Source organism: Mobula hypostoma, chromosome 11, assembly GCF_963921235.1.
Source record: "Mobula hypostoma chromosome 11, sMobHyp1.1, whole genome shotgun sequence".
Lineage (NCBI taxonomy): Eukaryota > Metazoa > Chordata > Chondrichthyes > Myliobatiformes > Myliobatidae > Mobula > Mobula hypostoma.
The window spans coordinates 52,695,478-52,719,443 of NC_086107.1; the positions used below are offsets into that span (position 1 = coordinate 52,695,478).

Genomic DNA, 23,966 nt, shown 5'->3' on the forward strand with positions numbered 1-23,966 from the left:
TTGCACACAGACCATCTTTGCTGAGTGGTTTACCCTATTTGACGGCTTCTCTACAGATATTAGACAAAGGTTCAATGTTACTCCCGTATCAATTGACACTTCATTGTGTTGCAAATTGTTAATGACTCATTTCCAAATGACATTGTTTATGCACTGCAGCAGTCAGTCAACCAGGATCTTTTATAAACCTACCGACTCCCATGGTTATCTCGACCATACCTTTTCCCACCCTATCTTCTGTAGAAGTGCTCTTCCCTTTACTCAGTTTCTTCGTCTCCACCACATCTGTTCCCAGGATGTAGCTTTCTATTCCAGATCATCAGAGATGTCCTCCCTTTTTAAAGAATGGGGTTTTCCTCCCTCTTCTGATGCCACCCTCACCTGCAACTCCTCCATTTCCTGTACATCCATGCTCGCCCCATCTTCCCACCACTGTAATAGTGATAGAGGCCCTCTCGCCCTTAACTACCACCCCATCAGCCTCCGCAAACAACACATTATCCTCTGCACCTTCTGCTAACTCCAAAGGGATCCTACCACTAAAAATATCTTTACCTCTTTCATCACTCCCCCCCACCCCCAGCTTTCCGCAGGGTTCGCTCCCTCGCGATTCCCTCATTCATTCTTCCCTCCCCACTAATCTCCTTATCCCTGCAAATGGCCTAAGTGCTACACCTGCCCATACACCTCCTCCCTCACCTCCATTCAGGGCCCCAGGCAGTCCTTCCAGGTGAGGCAGCACTGTACCTGTGAATCTGCTGGGGTCGTCTATTGTGTCTGGGGCTCCTGATGAGGCCTCCTCTATACTGGTGAGGTCACTTCGTCAAGTACCTCTGTACCATCAACTACAAGTGGGACTTCCCAGTGGATATACCTTTTATTTCTGATTCCCATTCCCGTTCCGATGTGTCAATCCATGGCCTCCTCTTGTGTCAAGATGAGGCCACCCTCAAGGTGGAGCAGCAACATCTTATATTCTGTCTGTGTACCCTCCAACCTGAAGGCATGAATTTTGATTTCTCCTTCCAGTGAACCAATTTCCCCTCCCTCCCCCTTCCTCTATTCCCCAATCTGACCTTTCACTTCTTCTCACCTGCCCAGTGCTTCCCCTGGGTCCCCTCCTCCTTCCATTTCTCCAATTGTCCACTCTCCTCTCCTATCAGATTCTTTCTTTTCCAGCCCTTGACCTCTCCCACCGACCCGGCTTCACCTAACACTTTCCAGCTAGTCTCTTTCTGCTCTCTTCCCACTCAGCTTTTTATTCTGGCATCTTCACCCTTCCTTATCAGTCTTGAAGAAGGGTCTCGGCCCAAAACATTGACTGTTTACTCCTTTCCATTGATGCTGCCTGACCTGCTGAGTGCCTCCAGCGTTTTGTGTGTGTTGCTTTGGATTTCCAGCATCTACAGACTTTCACGTGTCAGTCAGTCATCAGTTCTGAGATTGGAATCTTAGTCACCCAACTACAGCCAACGTGGACAGCAGACAGGCTCATGGGGCTACTACTCCCTCTTCTTATGGGATGAAGACGCTGACATCCATTTTGCTAGTGTACTTCCTATGTGCTAGAAGGAACGTAGCGTACAACTAGAGGGAGCAGAGTCGTTGTCATGGACACTAGGAGTAGAATTGGAGTTGGGAAAACTGTAATTGGGCTTCAGCCAGCACTTGTCCTAATGAAACAGGCAAGATCCTGAGGGAACGACTCCTATGATTGATCCATCTCCTCCGCACTGACAATATATGTTCTCTGCAACACTCACAACACGCTGGAGGAACTTAACAAATCGGGCAGCATCCGTGGAAATGATCAGTCAACGTTTCGGGCCGGAACCCTTCATCAGGACTGAAGAGGGAAGGGGCACAGGCCCTATAAAGAAGGTGGGGGAGGGTGGGAAGGAGAAGGCTGGTAGGGAAAGACAAAGGGGTGGGGGACGGCAAGCAGGGAGGTGATAGGCAGGAAAGGTGAAGAAGGAATAGGGTAAAGCGCAATGGGTAGTAGAAGGAGGCGGAACCATGAGGGAGGTAGTAGGCAGCTGGGGGAGGGGGCAGAGTGAAACTGGGATAGGGGAAGGGAGGGGGAGGGAATTACTGGAAGTTGGAGAATTGAATATTCATACCAAGGGGCTGGAGACTACCTAGACAAACCTTTATCCCTTTATCTTTCCCCTCACTGGTTTTTCACCTGGAACCTACCAGCCTTCTCCTTCCCACCCTCCCCCCACCTTCTTTATAGGTCCTCTGCCCCTTCCCTCTTCAGTCCTGACGAAGGGTTCCGGCCCGAAACGTTGACTGATCGTTTCCACGGATGCTGCCCGACCTGCTGAGTTCCTCCAGTGTGTTGTGAGCATTGCTTTGACCCCAGCATCTGCAGAGTATTTTGTGTTTAATATATGTTCTCTGTTCTATATGCTTCCTTTTACTTTCTAACTAAATTTGCAACATCTTTCATCATCCAAGGTCTTGAATCTTACTATCCTTTAATTTCTAACTCACAGGAGCGTATTGGTTGTGAATGACCAGTTGGCCTTTAAGCAACTCCCACGTGTCACATGCTGACTTACCCAAGAATAGCCATTTCCATCTACTCTCCCCAGCTCCTGTCTAATACCATCGCAATCAGTATTTCCCTAATTTAGCACTTTCTCCTGAAGACCAGTCTTATCCTTACCACAGCTATCCGAAAACTTATGGAATTAAGATCACCGTTCTCAAAATGCTCTTCCATTGAAACTCCAATGCTTTTTTTGCACTGAGTCACTGCCACTTGATTGGCTGATTAGATATTTCCATCAACAAGCAGGTGCACAGATATATCTAATAAGAATGTGTAAGTCATTTCTCAATGTTCACCCAGTAATAAAGCCTCTCATTTTAATACACAGTTTGCACGTCGCAATGGACAGTCAACAGTCTTTGATGTGCCTCCAGTCTCTTTTCATACTTCCTCTCTATTGGCCTCTATTTTTATTTAAATTTCAAAATGAAATAGGATTACCTCCACAGGTTGAATGTTGCCCAGCACAAACACTTTAAGCATGTTCACATCAGGGTCCTTATTAAAGATGTTGGGCTTAGCGTGGTGCTGGAAGTGTCGGTGATTCCACCAGTTTCCAGATGCTCCCTGAGAAAAGAGATGTAGAATCACACAACAGACGTAAAGCACGGTCATCTCTACGAATCTTCACTCTACCTTTCACATTGCTACCACACCTGTTTACAATAATCCAAAGTCTTTATTGACGAACTTCAAATTTTCTCACAAACCATGCAGGTTTTGGACTCCCAGCAGGTTTAGTGCCTCACATTTGGTGAGAATCTACAACTGGTTTTTTGTCAGGATCATCATCAAACAATGAACACCACTGCAACCCATCTCCAATCGCTTTACCTAGGGCATGGCGATGCCACCAACAGCACCACCAGAAATAGCAACATTGCTTAATCCAGAGGATAAACAAATGCCTTATAACCTTTTGTTCAAACCCAAAAAGTGCAGTAAGACTGAGGATCATAAAGACTTCAGCAATGGCTGATTAAGGAATTTATAAGGCAAAGCAGAAGATGAAAGTAATCTAATTGAAGACGTAAAAACGGACACAGATATGTAAAAAAGAGGGCAGAAACCAATATAATTCCCTTAAAGATCTAGCCCACAAAATTATATTAGAAAACAAGGAACAAGCAAAGAAACTATGCAAATATTTTGAGTCAGCCTTTGCAGATGAAGACATACAAAAATTCCCGGAAATAGTGGAGAATTGCAGATCCAGAATAGATGAAAGGCTGGATGAAATTAACCTTAGTTATAAAGGTTGCATTGAAGAAATTAATAAGACTGAAGGCCCATACATCCCTGGACCTAATGACATGCATCACAAGGTTTTCAATAAGGTAGCTATGGAAAGAATGGGTGCACTGTCTGTCATCTTTTAAAATTCAAGATTCTGGAACTTGTTTGGAGATTGTGAACACATCCTCACTATTCAATAATGGAAGAGGAGAGAAAACAGGAAACCACAGACTTGTTTGCCTAGCATCATTGGAGGCAAAATGCTACCATCCATTATTAAGGATATGTTGACAGGGCACTTGGAAAATAATAAGATCGGGCAAAATCAACATAAACTTACGAAAGAAGAATCATGACGGGGTAGTATATATGCAAAATCCAATATTTTAACCACAGAATAGACAAGAGGAAGCCAATATTGTGGTGCATATGGACTTCAAGAATGTCTTCTGCAAGCTACCATACAAGAGGAATTGAACAATTCAGCAAGTATGGAAACTTGGGTTTGGGGCAACATACTAGCATTGATTAATGAACAGGAAATAATGGGCCATTTTCAGTTTGGTGAACTTTATCCAATGAAGTGGTACCAGGATTTCTACTACCATCCCCAAGCTGTTCTCAAGTTATATTGATGATTAAGACAAAGAACCATGTATAATCTATCCATACTTACTGATGATACTAAACTCAGCGCATTCTGGGTTGTGAGGAAGATGCAGAGAGGCTTCAAGATGCTAAAGACAGGTAACCTTTAGTTTTGATATGTTTATACGGACCATTTGAATGGATGAGAAAGAACTTTAAAAAGTAGCTGTTTAGTTTCTGAGTAATAGAAAAGTACAGCACAGAAACAGGACCTTCGGCCCATCTAGTCCTTGCTGAACCATTTAAACTACCTACTTCCAACGACCTGCACCTGAATAATTGCCCTGCATTCCCCTCCCATCCATCTGCCTATCCAAACTTCTCTGAAATGTTGAAATCGAGCTTGCATGCCCCACTTGCGCTCGCATCTTGTTCCACACTCTCACGACCTTGGAATGAAGGAAGTTCCCCTCATGTTCCCCATAAACTTCTCATGTTTCACTCTTAACCCATGACCTCTAGTTGTAGTTCCACCCCACCTCAGTGGAAAAATCTGCCTGCATTTACCCTATCTATACCCCTCATAATTTTATTTCCCTCTATCAAATCCCACTTGAATCTTCTACGCTCCAAGAAATAAAGTCCTAACCTATTCCAGCTTTCCTTATAACTCAGGTTGTCCAATCGTGGCAATATCCTTCCAAATTTCCTTGGTACTCTTTCGACATTACTTGCATCTTTCTTGTAGGTAGGTGACCAAAACTGCACACAGTATTCTAAATTAGGCCTCACTAATGTTTTATACAACATCATCATAACATCCCATCTCCTATACTCAGTACTTTGATTTATGAAGGCCAATGTACCAAAAGCTTTCTTCATGACCCTATATACCAGTACCACCACTTTCAATGAATTATGGATGTGTATTCCCAGATCCCTTTGTTCTATTGCACTTCTCAGTGTCCTACTATTCACTGTAAGACCTCCCCTGGATGGTACTATCAAAGTGCAACAGCACGTACTTGTGTGCATTAAATTCCATCTGGCAATTTTCCAGCCCATTTTTTCCAGCTGGTCCAGGTCCCACTGATAGTCATCTATGCTGTTCACAACACCCCAAATCTTGGTATTATCATTGATATAGATGACAAATGAGAATGAACCCAATACTGATCCCTGCAGCACTCCACTGGTCACAAGCATCCAGTCAGAAAGGCAACCATCTATTATCACTCTCTGGCGTCTCCTACAAAACCAATGTCTAATCCAATTTGCTACCTCATTTTGAATGCCAAGCAACTGAACATTCTTGAACAACCTCCATGTGGTATTTGGTCAAAGGCTTGCTAAAGTCCATGTAGACAACATTCACTGCTTTGCCTTCATCAACTTTCCTGGTAACTTCCTCAAAAAACTCTACAAGATTGGTTAGACATGGCCATACCACGCACAAAGCTATGCTGACTATCCCTAATCAGTGCATGCCTATCCGAATACTCACATATTGAGCCCCTTAGAATATCTTCCAATAACCTTCCCACCACTGATGTCAGGCTCACTGGCCTATAACTTCCTGGTTTACTTTTAGAACCTTTCTTAAACAGCATAACACATTAGTTCTCCTCCAATCCTCCAGAACTTCACTTGTTGTTAGGGATGATTTAAATATCTCTGCTGGGCCTCTGAAATTTCTGCACTTGCCTTCCACAGGTTCCAGGGGAAGACCTTGTTAAGTCCTAGGGATTTATCCACCCTAATTTACCTCAGGACAGCAAACATCTCTTCCTTTCAAATCTGTATAGGGTCCCTGACCTCATTACTGCTTTGCCTCACTTCTATAGACTCTGTGTCCATCTCCTGAGTAAATACAGATGCAAAAAAAAAAAATGCATCTAAGATCTCCCCATCTCTTTTGGCTCCACACAAAGATTACCATTCTGATCTTCCAGATGACTAATTTTGTCCCTTGCAATCCTTTTGTACAACATATTTGTAGAATCCCGTGGGATCCTCCTTCACCTTGTCCGCTGGGGCAACCTCATGCCTTCTTTTAGCCCTCTTGATTTCTTTCTTAAGTGTTCTCTTGCATTTATTATACTCCATAAGCACCTCATTTGTTCCTAGTTTCCTATACCTGCTATGTACCTCCTTTTTTCTCTTAACCAGGGCCTCAATATCTCTTGAAAACCAACGTTCCCTAAACCTGTTACCCTTACTTTTTTTATTCTTTCAGGCACATATAACCTTAACACTCTCAAAATTTCACTTTTGAACGCCTCCCACATATCAAGTCTCCTTTGCCAAAAAACAGCCTGTCCCAATCCACCCTTACCAGATCCTTTCTGATACCATCAAAATCAGCCTTTCCCCAATCTAGAATCTCAACCTGGAGACCAAGCCTATCTTTTACCATATTTACTTTGAAACTAATGGCATTATGATCACTAGGTGCAAAGTGTTCCCCTACACAAACTTCTGTCACTTGCCCTGTCTCATTCCCTAACAGGAGAAAAAGTGGCACATACTCTTTTGTTGGGACTTGTATGTACTGATTAAGAAAACTTCCTTGAATACTCTTTCTCATCTAGTTCTTTTAGAGCAGCGGTCCCCAACCACCGGGCCGCAGAGCATGCGCTACCAGGCCGCGAGGAAACGATATGATTTGGTCAGCTGCACCTTTCCTCATTCCCTGTCACTGCCACTGATCAGCCATTATGCATGCGAGGTCATGACCCGCGCGTCATCCGTGTCAGGGCGGGAAGGCGATCAACTCCTCGAGCTTGCAAATGACGACGGGCTGAAAAGTATGTTTGACATAACATCTCTGTTGGCATTTTGGATCAAAGTCAAGGCTAAATATCCTGAGATAGCCATGAAAGCACTGAAAACGTTGTTTCCATTTCCAACATTTTTCTGCGAAGCGGAGTTTTCTGCAATGAATGCAACGAAAACTAAATTGCAGAATAGACTGGACATAAGGAACCGCCTTCGAGTATCGCTGTCTCCCATCACCCCTCGGCGGGACCGTCTTGTTGCAGGGAAACAAGCCCAGGGCTCCCACTGATTCAGCGATATTGGTGTGTTGCAATAATTTTGTATATTCATATGGGGAAAATATGTGCTGTGCGTTTAATATCCAAATATTACTTAAAATGTTATGATGCTATTGACTAATAAGTGACCTATATAACCATATAACAATTACAGCACGGAAACAGGCGATCTCAGCCCTTCTAGTCCGTGCCGAATGCTACTTTCACCTAGTCCCACCGACCTGCACTCAGCTCATAACCCTCCATTCCTTTCCTGTCCATATACCTATCCAATTTTTCTTTAAATGATCATATCGAACCTGCTTCTGCCACTTCTACTGGAAGTTTGTTCAACACTTCAAGCTCCCCTGATGATTGATCTACCATTATACCCATGCGAGGAAAATATGCGCTGTGTTTAATATTAAATTCATTAGATAAACCCTTTTAGAAACAAAATTGAGTGTATTACCCACTTATCACTTATATTCCGGTAGTGATTAACACCCACCCCCATGAACAGAATCGCCAAAAAGGATTTGCTTGGGGGGGGGCGCGCGGGAGGAATCGGCAGGTCACGACGCACATGCACATTGGTGGCCGCGCAAGGCTTCATGGTCATTGTAGTCTTTTGGGTAAACAACGCATTTGACTGCTACTCTTGTTCGTTGGCAACCCTACCACCAGCCCCCCCCCCCCCCACTGGTCGGCCGGTCCGCAAGAATATTTTGTCAATATTAAACCGGTCCGCAGTGCAAAAAAGGTTGGGGACCCCTGTTTTAGAGTATGGGTCAATAGGTGGAAAGTTCAAATCACCCACTATAACTTTCTTATGTTTCTTGCAACAGTCTGCAATGTCTCTAGAAATTTGTTCCTCTAAATCCCATGGACTGTTGCATGGTCTATAATATAACCCCATTAACAAGGTCATATCTTTCTTATTCCTCAGTTCCACCCAGAACACCTCACTACACAAGTTCTCCAGTCTGTCATGAATACTGCTGTGACATTTTCCTGACTAATAATGACACTCTCCTCCTTTAATCCCTCCTGTTCTGTCACGTCTAAAACAGCAGAATCCCAGAATACTGAGCTGCCAGTCCTGCCCCTCCTGCAACCAAGTCTTACTAATGGCTACAATATCATAATTCCGTGTGTTGATCCATGCCCTGAGCTCATCTGCCTTTCGTACAATATTTCTTTCATTGAAATATATGCAACTCTGAACATTAGTAGCACCACATTCAGCCCTTTGGTTCATGACTTTGTCTCCACAACCTCTCCACTCTCCGTTCTGGCACTCTGATTCCCATCCCTCATCATGTCTAGTTTAACCTCAACACCCCCCCCCCCCCACAATGCAGCACTACCAAAGGATTCTGCTTGGATGTGAGGCCCCTCCCAGGTGAGGTGCAAACTGTCTCTTCTGTACAGGTCCCACCTTCCCTAGAGGAGACCCCAATGATCCAAAAATCTGACACCTTCCTTCCTACACCAAATCCTTAGCCACATGCTAAACTGTATGATATTCCTATTGCTGCCTTTACTAATCCGTGGCATGGGTAATAATCCTGAGATCACAACCATGGAGGTCCTGTCCTATAACTTAACATCTAATTCCCTAGGATCCCTTTGTAGAACCTTGTCACTCTTCCTACCTATGTTATTGGCACCTACATGCACCACGATCTCTGGCTGCTCACTCTCCCACTTAAGAATGCAGAGGACTTGATCTAAGGTGTCCCAGACCCTGGCACCTGGGAGGAAGCATACCATCTGGGAATCTCGTTCTCATCTACTGAACCTTTCTATTCCCCTAATGAACAAATCCCCTATCACCACAGCTCACCTCTTCTCCCCACTTCCTTTCTGAGTCACAGAGCCCGACTCAGTACCAGAGGCCTGACCGCTGTGACTTTCCTCTGCTAGGACAGTACGCAAAGTGGTATACCTGTCATTCAGGGGGATAGCCACAGGGGTACCCTGCGCAGTCTGTTTAACTACTTTCACCTTCCTGACTTTCCCTTTCCCCTTGCCCAGTTTCCCGTGTCCTGCACCTTAGGCGTAACTACCTCTCTACATATCCTAACTATGACCCCCCCTCAGAGACAATGGAGGACTCCCTGCCTTCCCACATCCCACATGAGGAGCATTCAACTGTCCTGCCTGGCATTCCTACTGTTCCTACAGTGCAAATATTAAGAAGGAAAACAATAAATGAACTGGGGGGGGGGGGGAATCTATCTGCAGCTTCTTTGCCTTCTCTCACACAAATTTTGCCTTGTTGAAGCCTTGAAAACCTAAAGCCTCAAATAACCACTCAAACACTGTCAATTTCAAAAAAAACCACTCCACTTGCCCCTGCCTTATTTTAATTTGTTCTTGAGAATCAATCTGGATCGCTGATTGGCCATTGTTCAAAACTTTCAAGAAAACTTTACACAAAGTAATGATTACCTTCATGTGACCTATCAAGAATTTGTGTAGCAGGTGATTCCATTTTGTTTTCCGGAATACAGACAGATGTCCAAAGTCATGTTGAAGCCAGCCTGATTGAGCCTGGAATCCATAGAAAAAGATAATTACTTTGCAATAATGCAGTGGGATAGGAAAACAGATTTCATTATTTTTACTATTTATAGTCAGTAATAAAACCCTAGTATTGAAATTTGATCATATATTGCCGCTTTTTGTATTTCAATATTAAAATTCACTGGAATGAACCTTGATAACAACTTTTTCTGCATCCTTACAACTTATTCCAGAAATTCACCTTGACTTTTCCTGTAATGATTCATCCTTATTCACTTGACGCAATTTCCATGTCAGTCATTCAAGGGAAGTACACAGCATTCCTCAGACAACAAATCATTTGAAACACAGCAGTGCATATTAGACTATGTAGCCCTGGGAGAAATCGTCATTGAGAGTTCCCTGGACAATTAGCCTTCAGAATGCAGTCTTGGATTAGACACTGTGTAAGGTAATGTCCATGTTTACATGTTTAGCTTGAATCATTTGCATCATATCTACAACATTTAAAAACCCCACTATGCCCACCACTACCTTTTCATCTCACTCTTGTCCCTTCAAGTCCCAAAATAACACTGGGGTTCCTCCGTCAAAACACCATCCCCTTCTCGCAATTCCTCCGTCTCCACCGCATCTGCTCTCAGGATGAGGCTTTTCATTCCAGGATGAGGGAGATGTCCTCCTTTTTTAAAGAAAGGGGCTTCCCTTCCTCCACTATCAACTGTGCCCTCAAACGCATCTTCCCCATTTCACGTACATTTGCTCTCACTCCATCCTCCCACCACCCCACTAGGAATAGGATTCCCCTGGTACTCACCTACCACCCCACCAGCCTCCGGGTCCAACATATTATTCTCCGTAACTTCCGCCACCTCCAACGGGATCCCACCACTAAGCACATCTTTCCCTCCCCCCCCCTCTGCTTTCAGCAGGGATCGCTCCCTACGCAACTCCCTTGTCCATTCAATCCCCCCCATCCCTCCCCACTGATCTCCCTCCTGGCACTTATCCTTGTAAGCGGAACAAGTGTTACACATGCCCTTACACTTCCTCCCTGACCACCATTCAGGGCCCCAAACAGTCCTTCCAGGTGAGGCGACACTTCACCTGTGAGTTGGCTGGGGTGACATACTGCGTCCGGTGCTCCCGATGTGGCCTTCTATATATTAGCGAGACCCGACGCAGACTGGGAGACCGCTTTGCTGAACACCTACGCTCTGTCCGCCAGAGAAAGCAGGATCTCCCAGTGGCCACACATTTTAATTCCACATCCCATTCCCATTCTGAAATGTCTATCCACGGCCTCCTCTACCATAAAGATGAAGCCACACTCAGGTTGGAGGAACAACACCTTATATTCCGTCTGGTTAGCCTCCAACCTGATGGCATGAACATCGACTTCTCTAACTTCCGCTAATGCCCCACCTCCCCCTTGTACCCCATCTGTTATTTATTTTTATACACACTTTCTTTCCTCACTCTCCTTTTTCTCCCTCTGTCCCTCTGACTATACCCCTTGCCCATCCTCTGGGTTCCCCCCCTCCCCTCTTGTCTTTCTCCCTGGGCCTCCTGTCCCATGATCCTCTCGTATCCCCTTTGCCAATCACCTGTCCAGCTCTTGGCTCCATCGCTCCCCCTCCTGTCTTCTCCTATCATTTTGGATCTCCCCCTCCCCCTCCCACTTTCAAATCTCTTACTAACTCTTCCTTCAGTTAGTTCTGACGAAGGGTCTCGGCCTGAAACGTCGACTGTACCTCTTCCTAGAGATGCTGCCTGGCCTGCCGCGTTCACCAGCAACTTTGATGTGTGTTGCTTGGGGTTCCTTCCCTACTTCTGCCACATTTCTGATCCCACATCCTTAATCCTTGGCTTTAACCTTTCTTTGTAACTCTAACATCCTACTCCACCTGCTGTCATTATCCCCTCCCCCTCCCTCTTTCAAATCTCTTACTATTTCTTCTTTCAGTTATTCCTGATGAAGTGCCTGGGCCCAAAACGTCGACTGTACCTCTTCCTATAGATGCTGCCTGGCCTGCTGCGTTCTCCAGCATTTTCTCTGTGTTGCTGTCATTATCTATTGTGCTAATCCATCCTACCTCCATTTCCATCTCCCGATCCTCTGCCTACAACTACCCATGCCTTGATAACCTAAACCCATCCTCATTCCCCTGTGGCACATTTTCAAAATTGTAATATAATACGCATCATCCTTTGGAATGGCAACTGCATGCCCATCTACCAATATCAGAACACACTAAAATTTATCAGCAAATGATCCTCCTAGATAAATAGATCAATTGCTCTCATCACTAACCACCCAGACCAACTAGCTCATCTGACAAGAAAACTTCATATAATTTCATTACAGTTATTTCTCCTTCCCAAAGTAGAGACAAAGTATTCAACTAAGATTTTTGAATAATTCTTATAAACATGCAGGAATGCCTTTAATGACTATGCAGAATTAAGCATCAGAATCAGGTTTAAAATCATCGACATATGTCATGAAATTTGTTGTTAGGTGGCAGCAATTTATGTACTGCAATGCACAATACTAAAAACTGTGAATTACAATATATATATATGAAATAGTTAAATTTAACAAGTATTGCTAAAAAAGTAGTGAGGTAGTGTTCATGGGTTCAATGTCCATTCAGGAACCTGATGACAGAGGGGAAGAAGCTGTTCCTGAATTGTTAAAACGGTTTTAACTAGGAGATTTTTAAGAGTCAAGTTTATAATGAATCAGGAATTACCATAATTAGTTACCAAGGAGATAGCTAGAATCTGAGTGAGTGTCAATGGAATTCTCAGAGGTACAATACATATCGGATACTGTAGTGCAGGAGGAGGGAAATCAGCACCAAGTCTGTGCCGGTTTCAAAAGGAATATATTTAATTAGTTGTGTACCATTGACCTTCTCCACACAATCTTAATTGGATTTTGCTTCTTTTTAGGATATTTAGTCACTCCTTTAAAAAAAATCTTGGTTGTTTCTATTTCTATCTGTTTCACATAAGTCATTCCAGTAGCACATCTTTGCAGAAAATTTTGCCTCCCTCTTTTCTTTTGTGTTAATCTAATATTAACATCCTTTTTGTTACTGACCAAAGAAAGGGTCTCATCCGAAAGCTCCACTGTTTTTTCATTTCTATGGATGCTGACTTGCTCAGTTCCTCCAGTATTTTGTGTGTGTGGCAGTGAAAATAGTTGTTCAGTTTGCATTCACAAAATCCTCCAAGATTATGAACGCTTCTGTTGCCTCAAACAGACAATGGTTTGAATACGTTTCAGTATCTTCAAGCTGATTTCAGAAGTTGTCTGATAAAAATCCTGCAGTTTAATATTAGAAAGGCTTAGGATATAAGCAAAAGAATAAGGCTGCTCTTTTCCAACTGCTCCATGGAAAACCTCTGGTAGGGAAACACACTGGTATTTTGCATTAAATCATAAATTCACTTTCTAAATAGATTCTATTTTTCTTGAATAAAGCTATATGAAATTTGCAAGTGACAATTTCCTTTTAAAAAATCTGATCATATGAAGCTTCATTAATCAATAGCTTTTTAAGGGATCCCACATGGTAGCTACTTACTCCCTTTAAATCATTTGTATGATTAGAAAAAAAGAAAGAGTATTTTGATGATTGAATGGAGTAGGATTGGTTAGGTTACATGCCTCTGAATCGTGTGTAACAATTAGCTTTTTCTTCAAGATATCTAATCAAAATCTAATGAATGAATGAATAAAAAAATGAAAGGGAGAAGATGGCGGCGCGATGCAGCGCGTGCGGCCTCTCCGGTGAAATGATATCGTATTTGTTAAATAGGGGTCGTGCACAATCCTGATTTGATGGAGACGGACGTGAGAAGCACAGAGGAACATCTGGAGAAACTTCTGAAATGCCCGGTTCACTGCCGCTGCTACTGTGCAATCCAGAATCTCCGGAGGGAAGGCCCCAATTCTTCGGCTTTGCCTGTTGCTGGCGGCTGGGGTTGGGGTCGAAGTGCTCAGCAGAGATGGTGCTCCGCAAGATGGTGTCGGAGAGCTGGTAGGAGGCTCGAAGGTTTCGGACGGACTGAGAGTCGGACTGTGGTCAGGTGCTTCCAGGATGCTGCATTGGCAAGTTTGTGGCGCTGGAAGCTCATGGCAGGGAGAGTTTCTCCCTTCTACCGTTTGCGTGAGATGATGGGACTTTCGAGAGACTTTGAGAATTTTTTTACCGTGCCCATGGTCTGTTCTTCTATCAAATTATGGTATTGCTTGCACTGTTGTAACTATATAATTATATGGTTTTTGTCAGTCTTTCAGTCTTGGTCTGTCTTGTGTTTCTGTGATATCACACTGGAGGAACATTGTATCATTTCTTAATGCATGCATTACTAAGTGACAATAAAAGAGGACTGCGTGTCCTCATAATTTAATCTAATCTAATCTAATAAAAAAACGAAAGGACCAGTGAGTTAAATACTCCGCTACGTTCAAGTGTTAGGGTCTATCCTGGAGTTAGGGAATATAGCAAATGTTAATTTCAACAGCAATCAGTCTTCAGATCTGAATGTGGATTGTAGATTGAAGTTAAAATGCACCTCCAAACTATGGTCTTCCTGGAGCTACAGAATGGGGACAATTGCATACCAAGAAACACCCCAGTTATCTGAGATGTCTGCATATGCACGAATGCAGCTCAGAGACAGTAAGAGTTAACATTCAATTCAGAGTGTTTTGAGTGCGGGTGTGAAGATGTAGGTGCTTGAATCAAAGAAAGCGTTATGAATGCATTGTAACAATAGAATTGTTCTGTTGTTACCTTTGATCTTTAGCATGTAAAAATGTCATGTAATATTGGGTCAGGAGGCCTCTCCTAAGAGTGTCTCCAGTATGATGTCTGCTTCTTCTTCTGAATAAAGACTTCTATATCCACCAGTTTCAGTGTCTCCTGGTGACTTTGTTCAATCACGGCACAGGTATTCCACTGTTCACCTTTAATCCTCACTTCATTAATCTGATCCTATGACTATGACAGCCCCTTACCTGTGAGGTTGCCAGGATTAAGGCAGCAATGAGAGTTGGAATCCAGCCAGTCCCAAAATATGACAAAGTAAACCAGGCCAAAACCTCCAAGACAAAGAGGTGAGCAAGGTAGAGGGAGAAAAACACTAGGTCTGTGTTAAACAGTTTCATATCCTCTGCTGTCTTCCGTAATGCCCGAAAATCGTCAATCAACTCACGCTGTAAAGAAAAAAGTTCATTGGAAACGTCAGTAAACTGTTTTCAACCACTTGGTTTTGATAAATTATTTGTATATCATTTCAAATGTTAATCCTGGGAATTAATGACTTACACAAGGTTTGGAGAAAAGTTGAACAGCAACATGTTCCTTTCCCATCTATGGAAAAGCCCATCATAGAACTATTAAAGTACTTAATGTCTTTCAAGCGGAGACAGGTTTGTTTCAAGTTAGGATTTTTTTTGCTATTAATCTTAAGTATATCTAGGATTTTACGGGTGAAGTCCATCAAAATAACTTGTGGTACTTGGAAGAGGTTGGTAAAAACATAAAATTTAAACTAAAAGCCAAGTAGTGAGCACGCTGGAAATCTGAAAGAAAACAAAGTGTTGGAAATACTTCGCAGGTTGGGCATCACCAGAGACAAGAGAAGCAGAATTAATGTTTTATATTTTGCCTTTCATAAAAAGAAGAAATTCTGGTAAACCTGAAAGCTCTACTATAGGAGCAGAATTAGGCCATTCAGCCCATTGAGTCTGCTCCGCCATTCCATCATGGCTGATCCTGGATCCCATTCAACCCCATACACCTGCCTCCTTGCCATAACCTTTGATATCCTGACCAGTCAGGAAAGTCAATTTTCGTTTTAAATATTCCCACGGTCTTGGTCTCCACAGCTGTCTGTGGCAGAGCATTCCACAGATTAACCACTTTCTGGCTGAAAAAAACTCCTTCTTACCTCTGTTCTAAAGGGTTGCCCCTCAATTTTGAGGCTATGCCCTCTAATTCAGGACACTCCCACCACAGGAAACATCCTCTGCACATCCACCGTATCTAGACCTTTGAACATTAAGTAGGTTTCAGTGAGATCTCCCCACATTCTTCTAAGTTCCAGTGAATACAGGCCCAAAGCTGCCAAACACTCCATATATGTTAACCCCTTCATTTGCAGAATCATCCTCGTGAACCTCCTCTGGACTCTTTCTAATGACAACACATCCAAGTGTGGTCTGATCTGTGTCTTTTAAAGCCTCAGCATTATATCCTTGCTTTAATATTCTTTTTTAAAAAATTATTTATTTTATTTTTATTTATTACAAACAAACAAAAAGAAACACAAAAAAAACAGCACATCCACAAAAACCACAACCATAACAAAATCAAATTAAATATTGAGCAGCAAAAGGGAGAAAAATATAAAGGCAAAAGTAAACATACACAGCAGAGGTGCACCGCACCAAAAAACCTCAGTCCTCACCCCGTAAGAAAGTCCAATACAGGGCCCCATATCCTTTCAAAGATGTCCCCTCTGTCCTCATTACATAGTCTCATTCTCTCCAAATGTAAAGTATTTGCCAGTTCTCTCAGTCACAGATCGTACGCAGGCACAGAGTCCATTTTCCACATTTGCAGGATTAACTTCTTAGCAATCACCATTCCAAACAATACAGCCATTTTTTCATACATTTTGGCTGAAGATAGGGAGCTTGCTGCTCCAAGGGTGGCTATGAGCGGGTCTGGTTCCCTCCGCTTCCCAAAAGCCTCAGAGAAACAGTGAAAAATACTTTTCCAGTATGCATAAAGCTTACAACATGACCAGAATGAATGTGACAAGTTACTGTTCACAAATTTACATCTATTACAAACTGGTGAAACACCAGGGTGGAAACTGTGCAACTTTTCTTTGGAATAATGAAGTTATGTATTGTTTTAAATTGTATAAGTCTGTGTCTGACGTTGACTGAACGACCATGTATACTCTTTAAACACTCATCCCAGACCTCCTCTGTCAGTTCTATACCCAATTCATCCACCCATGCCTGTTTAAAACCTGCAGTATTCACCCGAGCTCCATTATGTAGGATCCGATAAAAATAGGATACTGCACTACGAGTAACAGGATCAAATTTATTTATTGCCTCCAGGGACTCATGTTTGTCTAAAACTTCGAAGTTAGGTATATACTTCCTAACATAATCTTGAATTTGTAAATATCTAAAAAAAACTAGATGTAGGGATATTGTAAACTGCTTGTAACTGCGCTAATGAGGCAAAGCTTCCATTAATATATAGGTCACCTACACTACAGATGCCTCTCTGTCTCCAGATAGAAAAAACAGTATCATTCAGGCCAGGTAAAAAGGAATGATTGTCACAAATTGGAGTGTCACTATAAGTTTTTGGGGCCTTAATGTGTAGTTGAATCTGCTTCCAAATTCTTACAGTGCTGCCGACCACAAAACTGTTACTAAAATGTGAGTTATTAACTGCAGTGGGGCTATTAAGGAGAGCTGGTAAGGAAGTCTTCTTACAGAGCATTTGCTCTATGAGTAACCATGGTGGGCACGAGTCTGAGGTAGAGGCTGGGCCTTTTTTCCACCATGCAAGAATGGATAGGTGAGCAGCCCAGTAATATATTTTAACGTTTGGTAGGGCAAAACCACCTGTTTCCTTGGGCTTTGACAAGTGTTTTTTAGTAATTCTAATGGCTTTATAATTCCAAATGAAAGGTATAATAATTGAATCCAATTGCTTAAAATACGACAGGGGAATAAAACATGGAATTGACTGGAAAAGATGAAGAAATCGTGGCAGTACAATCATCTTGATTTCGTTAACCCTCCTCACTAATGAAACTGGAAGGGTTTTCCAAAAGTCATGTAGGGTCTTGGTATGGAGTAGACGTGTGTCCCGGGAGCTGCGCCTACCTTCACTTTTTGCCTCACCCAAATAGCAGTTAACTCTTATTTTTTAAGTGACTGAAGTGAGGTGTAATGGACTGAACGAAATGACGAAGCCAGGTAAAGGGAAGAAACAAGAAAAGGGCACAGGAGAAGATGATTCTGGCGAGGGCTCTGCGAAGCTAGCGGGCCCAGGAGAAGCTAAAGCCAGTGCTGCTAGCGCCCCGGGCCCAACAACCATTGAAGAAGACCTTGTGGTGGTAAACAAGCTGTGCAGTTTGGTAGATGGGAGACATGCTGAGCATAATAAGTCAATCATGAACCTAACAGCAGCTCTAACCGAAGTCAGTAAGTGTGTTTCTTTAATGGAGGATACCGCCGACTTGTATGAGAGGCGAATCGATGAGTTGGAGAGGCGGCTTGTATCCCAAAACACGCAGCTACAGGCTAAGGTGGATAACGTTGAAGCTCGGTCTCACAGTCAAAACATTCGCATTATCGGGGTTCAGGGGAAAGCCGAAGACAATAAGCCAACGGAATTTGTAGCCACGATGCTTCTGAAGTTGCTGGGGGAAGAACATTTCCACCAGCCGATTGAAGTGGACCGTGCCCACCGGAGCCTAGCACCTGCTAAAAATGGCAGGCCAAGAGCTATTATTGCGAGGATACACCACTACCAGGTTAAAGAGCTGGTGCTACAGTTGTGCAGGGAGAGAGCTCCACTGATATATAATGGATGTCCGGTGTTCATTTACCCGGATTTAACCTCAGCTACCATGAGGAAATGTCAGGATTTTCAGCACATTAAGGAGAAATGCAAAGCCTGGAAAATTAGGTGTGGATTCCGGTATCCCGCGAGGTTTGTGGTTACACTTAACAATACCACCAGTACATTCAGCACTGCAGCCGTAGCGGAGGAGTTCCCAAGCTGAGAAGTTAAAGATTGACATTCGGACACCCTATCAACCTAAAAACAGATTAACGCTGGGTTCGTCGTTGATCGATAGCGGCTTCATCTGCAGACTGTTTGTTATGTTCAGCTCATGAGGAACTGAAAAATAAGCTCACACTAAGATGTGGGTGAGGACTGATTGTTATTGTTTATTTTTATATTTCATAGTGTATTTGTGAAGAGGTGTTTCTCCCGTGTTTAGTGAGTAATGGGTAGTTATCTCGCTATTCCGGGGCATGTGTTGGCTCTTGGATATAGCTTTGACTCTAGGTTAGGGGTATGGAAGTACTACTCCTGGTGTGTTTTTATTATTGGGAGGGTTTCTTGTGTTTCTCAAGGGGTTGTTACAGCACATCTATTTGTTCGAGTTACAGTTTGTGTTATGCCACGACCATATTATTTTTGTTAAGCAACAGATATGACATCTAATTCACAGCATTGGTGAGACTAAACTTGTCAGCTGGAATGTACGGGGGATAAATAGTCCACTGAAGAGAGGGAAGGTGTATGCACATCTTCGTACACTCAAAGCTGACACTTGCTTTCTCCAAGAAACGCACATTAAGAAAACAGCAGCGAAAGTGCTTTGTCCCTCCTGGGTATCTCAGGTCTACCAGTCGAATTTTAGTACTAAAACTAGAGGTGTTGCAATCCTAATAAAAAAAAATACCGTTTATTCACACACAAACTATCGCTGACCTGAGGGGCAGATATGTAATAGTAAGTGGAATATTAAATTCTATACCATTGACACTAGTGAATGTGTACGGGCCCAACTTTGATGATCCAATTTTTTTTCAGAACCTCTTTAAGGCCATGCCTAATCTGTCTGACTTTAACATAATTGTAGCAGGAGACTTTAATTGCATCTTAAACTCCCTCCTAGAAAGACAATGTCCCCGAGTTTGTTCACTTAAAAATAGTGTAACACTTAATAATCTCATGCAATCGTATAACATAGTAGATATTTGGAGGCTTCTTAATCCTATGAAGAAGGATTTTTCATATTTCTCCACAGTATATAAATCTAGGATTATTTTCTGCTAGATTCGAAATTGGTCTCGTCAGTAGTTGGTTGTACTTACCATGATATATTTATATTGGATCATACTCCTGTCTCCCTTATACTCAAATTGAACCACAAAAGAGGTGAATATAGTTGGTGTTTAAATAATACTTTGCTAAAGGATAAGGATTTTTGCTCTTACCTTTCAGATAAAATAGATCTATACTTGCTTTAATATTCTATTCCTCTTAAATGAATGCCAACATTGCACCTGCCTTCTTTACCACAGACTCAACTTGTAAATTAATCTTCTAATTAATCATTCCTGCCTGTGGCCATCAAACTTTACAACTCCTCCCTTGGAGGGTCAGACATCCTGAGCCAATAGGCCGGTCCTGGACTTATTTCATAATTTACTGGTATAATTTACATATTACTATTTAACTATTTATGGTTCTATTACTATTTATTATTTATGGAACAACTGTAATGAAAACCAATTTCCCCCGGGATTAATAAAGTATGACTATGACTAAGTCCACATCCTTAAGTCCACGACTCCTAAGTCCCATGGCACTTCTGATGTTTGAATTTTCTCCCCATTTATATAATAGTCTGCACTTTTGTTCCTTTTACCAAAATGTATTATCATGAATTTCCCAACACCGTACTCCATCTGCTACTTTTTTCCTCATTCTTCCAATTGGTCTAAATCCTTTGCAATCACGTTGCTTCCTCAGCACTACCTACTCCTCCACCTATAGTTGTACCATATGCAAACTTTGCCACAAAGCCAGCAATTCAATTATCTAAATCATTGACAAACAATGTGAAAAGCTGCAGTCCCAATACTGACCCCTGAAGAACACCACTAGTCACTGGCAGTCAACCAGAAAAGGCCCCTTTATTCTCACTCGCTGCTTCCTGCCTGTCAGCCGTTCCTCTATCCATACCAGTATTTTTCCTGTAATGCCATGGGATTTTATATTGTTAAGCAGCCTCATGTATAGCACCTTACCAAATGCCTTCTGAAAATCCAAGTAAGTGACATCCACTGCCTCTTCTTTGTCCGCCCTGCTTGTTATTTCCTCAAAGAACTCTAACATATTTGTCAGGCAAGATTTCCCTTTACAGAAACCACGATGACTTTGACTTATTTTATCATTAGTGTCCAAGTACCCCAAAATCTCATCCTTAATACTGGACTCCAACACTTCCCGAACACTGAGGTTAGGCTAACTGACCTATAATTTCTTTTCTTTTGCCTTCCTCCCTTCTTAAAGATTGGAGTGAGATTTGCAATTTTCCAGTTCTCTGGGACTATGCCAGAATCAAATGATTCTTGAAAGGTCATAACCAGTGCATCTGTTATCTCTTCAGCAACCTCTTTCAGAACTTTGGGATGTGGTCCATTTGGTCCAGGTGACTTACCCACCTTAAGACCTTTGAGTTTGCCTGGCACTTTTCCCTTTGTAATAGCAATGGCACTCATTCCTGTTCCCTGACACTCATGGACCTCTGGCCCACTGCTAGTGTCTTCCACAGTGAAGGCTGATACAAGGTACTTCTTAAGTTCATCTGCTATTTCTTTCTCACCCATTACTACCTCACCAGCATCATTTTCCAGTGATCCGATATCAACTCTCACAAAGGGGTAACTGGATGACTGAAAGTACCTTGTGTAGTTGAAATCTACTGCTATCGACTCTGCATTAGTATACTAAATATTTTAGTCAGTTATTTAATGATGTTCTTGTCCTTCTTCTGCATGCTGACTGACCTTAACACTGCTCTTGACTTATGCATGCAGATAAAAATGCCTCCAAATTTCCACAGGAATTATTTTCATTTTCACTTTTATGCTCATTGGGCCTTTATGGTTGGAGTCACTTTGGAGACCTGATATCAGCATATACTTAAACTCTTGGTGGCAACCAAAACAATGAATACAACTAAATTCTTTATTAATAACACTTTTTCTTGTAAAGTTTATGGTAAACAATCACTGCAAACAATGAAGAGGTGAGTTGAGGATTGAAGCATGTGGGTGCAAGGCAAAGTCAAGAAGTCGTGCAATATTCGAGGTAAAGTCGGAGCAGAGGAGAGGCAGATTCAAGGCCTGTCCACTCAAACCAAGAGCAAGCTTTGATCCTTCTAAGCGCCAGACCGATCTGGAATGGCTGGGTATAGGCTGAAACGTGACAGCCAGGCCCAACGTGTCTCCATGTGACAGGGCCCAACTCCTAGTGGGAGAAATGATCTAGTGTTTGGATGAATTAAATGTCGGGCCAGATGGATTGAAAAGACCTGTGTCGGGACAAAACGCAAGGTTCAGGCTGGTTCTATTCGCTTCTCTGCAACATTTACTCGGCTCTGTGCTGAACTGAGGCTGGGGCTGTGGCCTGCTCTGGCTGGTCCGAGCTTTGAGTCTATGAACTCACTTTTGTTCTGAAAGCTATTTACTTACTTTTATTGCTTGCATGATTAGTCTTTTTTTCACTCTGCACATTGGGTGTTTGACAGTCTTTTTTAATGGGTTCTTTTGGGGTTTCCAGACATCCCACCTCTCCCGGAACTTCCGGGAGTCTCCTGCATATTAATAGTGGCTCCCTGATGCCCGCAAATTATATACAATATCACGGAAATCAATTTTTTTGAGAGCGAGCGAGAGAAAAGCAAGAGCGAGAGCGAGCGAGAGAGAAAGCAATCGAGAGCGCACGAGCGACCACGAGAGAGAGAGAGAGAGAAAGCGCGCCATTGCAGTGTTCCAGAAAAAAATGTACATCACCCCAGACTACACTAAAGTGTACCCCTGCCTAATAGGGGTCAAAATAATGACAGTGTTGCTCGCTGCACTGTTTGCAACAATGACTTTTCTATTGCCCAATGGTGAGTTAAGACTATAAAAGACATGTTGAGGTGAGTTTAACAGGTGTCATTCGTTCATTAGCATAGCTAACGTTATTTAAACTAGCTGGCCAGCTGCTAAGGAGCTACTCTATTACAGACCCACCTCTCCCAGAAGTCTCCTACAAATAGATGGTGCTACCTCCCTGAAATGAGTTTTTGCAGGGTGGGATGTCTGCATTTCTTTGTTCTGTGGCTGCCAGTAAGGAAGCAAATCTCAAGGTTGTATACCTAGACATACTTTGATAATAAATGTACCTTGAACTCTGAAGTATTGCTGTGACAAACATGTGAGAATAATTATGGTTTGTCCTTCTTAATTTGACATTTATCTGGTTGAATGATTTTATTAGAATCAGAATCAGGTTTATTATCACTGGCATGTGACATGAAATTGTTCAGCTGAACAATGTGCATAGAGAAAAAATGTGTTGTTTTACTAAAATAGCTCACCAATTCTGCTTTTTTTTTAAAAGAAAATATCTTTGAACAGATATCTTTAATTTGCTTAAGCAAGAATATTCTCTTAGTCTTATGTTCTGGCACCTTACAGCTGTAGGCCCATTCCAACAATCATTTGGTCCCACCTCACAAGGTAGAGAGTATAGCTTGTGAACAGGAGACTAAGATTTTAGGCAGCCATCTAAACATAACATTTCAACTCCACAGCAAAGAATGGTTATCTCATTACAAACAGCAATAACTAAGACAGTAAATGATTCCATCTATTAAAGTACTGCTCACATTATTTTTAAAGGAACTGCCACAACATGACTCCTGCTGAAGAGTTGCCTAACCAAACACATAAGGAATTGTGCAAAACCTCCTCTGTTTTAGCCATGGAAAAAGGAAGTTCATTATCCTCAAAATGTCGGTTTCCACTGAGGTGAGGGAGTCTGGAATACCTTCCAAGCATCTGCCATCAGTACCAGGTCATTTAGTTGTAGATTTCAGATTATTCCAACCTGCCTCAATAAATCACCACCTTCTCACTCCTGTTCCCTGTGCTGTACCATTTGTGTTTTATTGTTGAAAAACTGAGCATGGGTCCATCTCAGAGCAAATTGTGCAGGTGCATGACTTGTCACCACCAGTATGTGGCCTAGCACATCTAATGCAGACCCCTACCTGATCACTCCACATGGGATTTAAACTCACTCTGTCATAAACTCAAGTGGGAAGAGAGTTGGAGAGCCCCAATATCCCTCACCACCCCACTCCAAAACACAATCTTCACTTCT

General features: G+C 42.5%; 1 protein-coding gene across 2 annotated transcripts in view; it reads right to left on the reverse strand.

Moving 5' to 3' along the window:
• fads2 (fatty acid desaturase 2) overlaps window positions 1–23,966 on the reverse strand; it is a 101,376-nt gene that overhangs the window by 17,086 nt on the left and 60,324 nt on the right. For both annotated transcript variants that reach the window (XM_063062038.1, XM_063062037.1), the window contains 3 exons: window positions 14,984–15,181; window positions 9,874–9,975; window positions 2,999–3,124 (listed from right to left, as the gene is read on the reverse strand). In XM_063062038.1, the coding sequence (XP_062918108.1) occupies window positions 2,999–3,124; window positions 9,874–9,975; window positions 14,984–15,181 (426 nt within the window). The remainder of the gene's footprint in view (window positions 1–2,998; window positions 3,125–9,873; window positions 9,976–14,983; window positions 15,182–23,966) is intronic.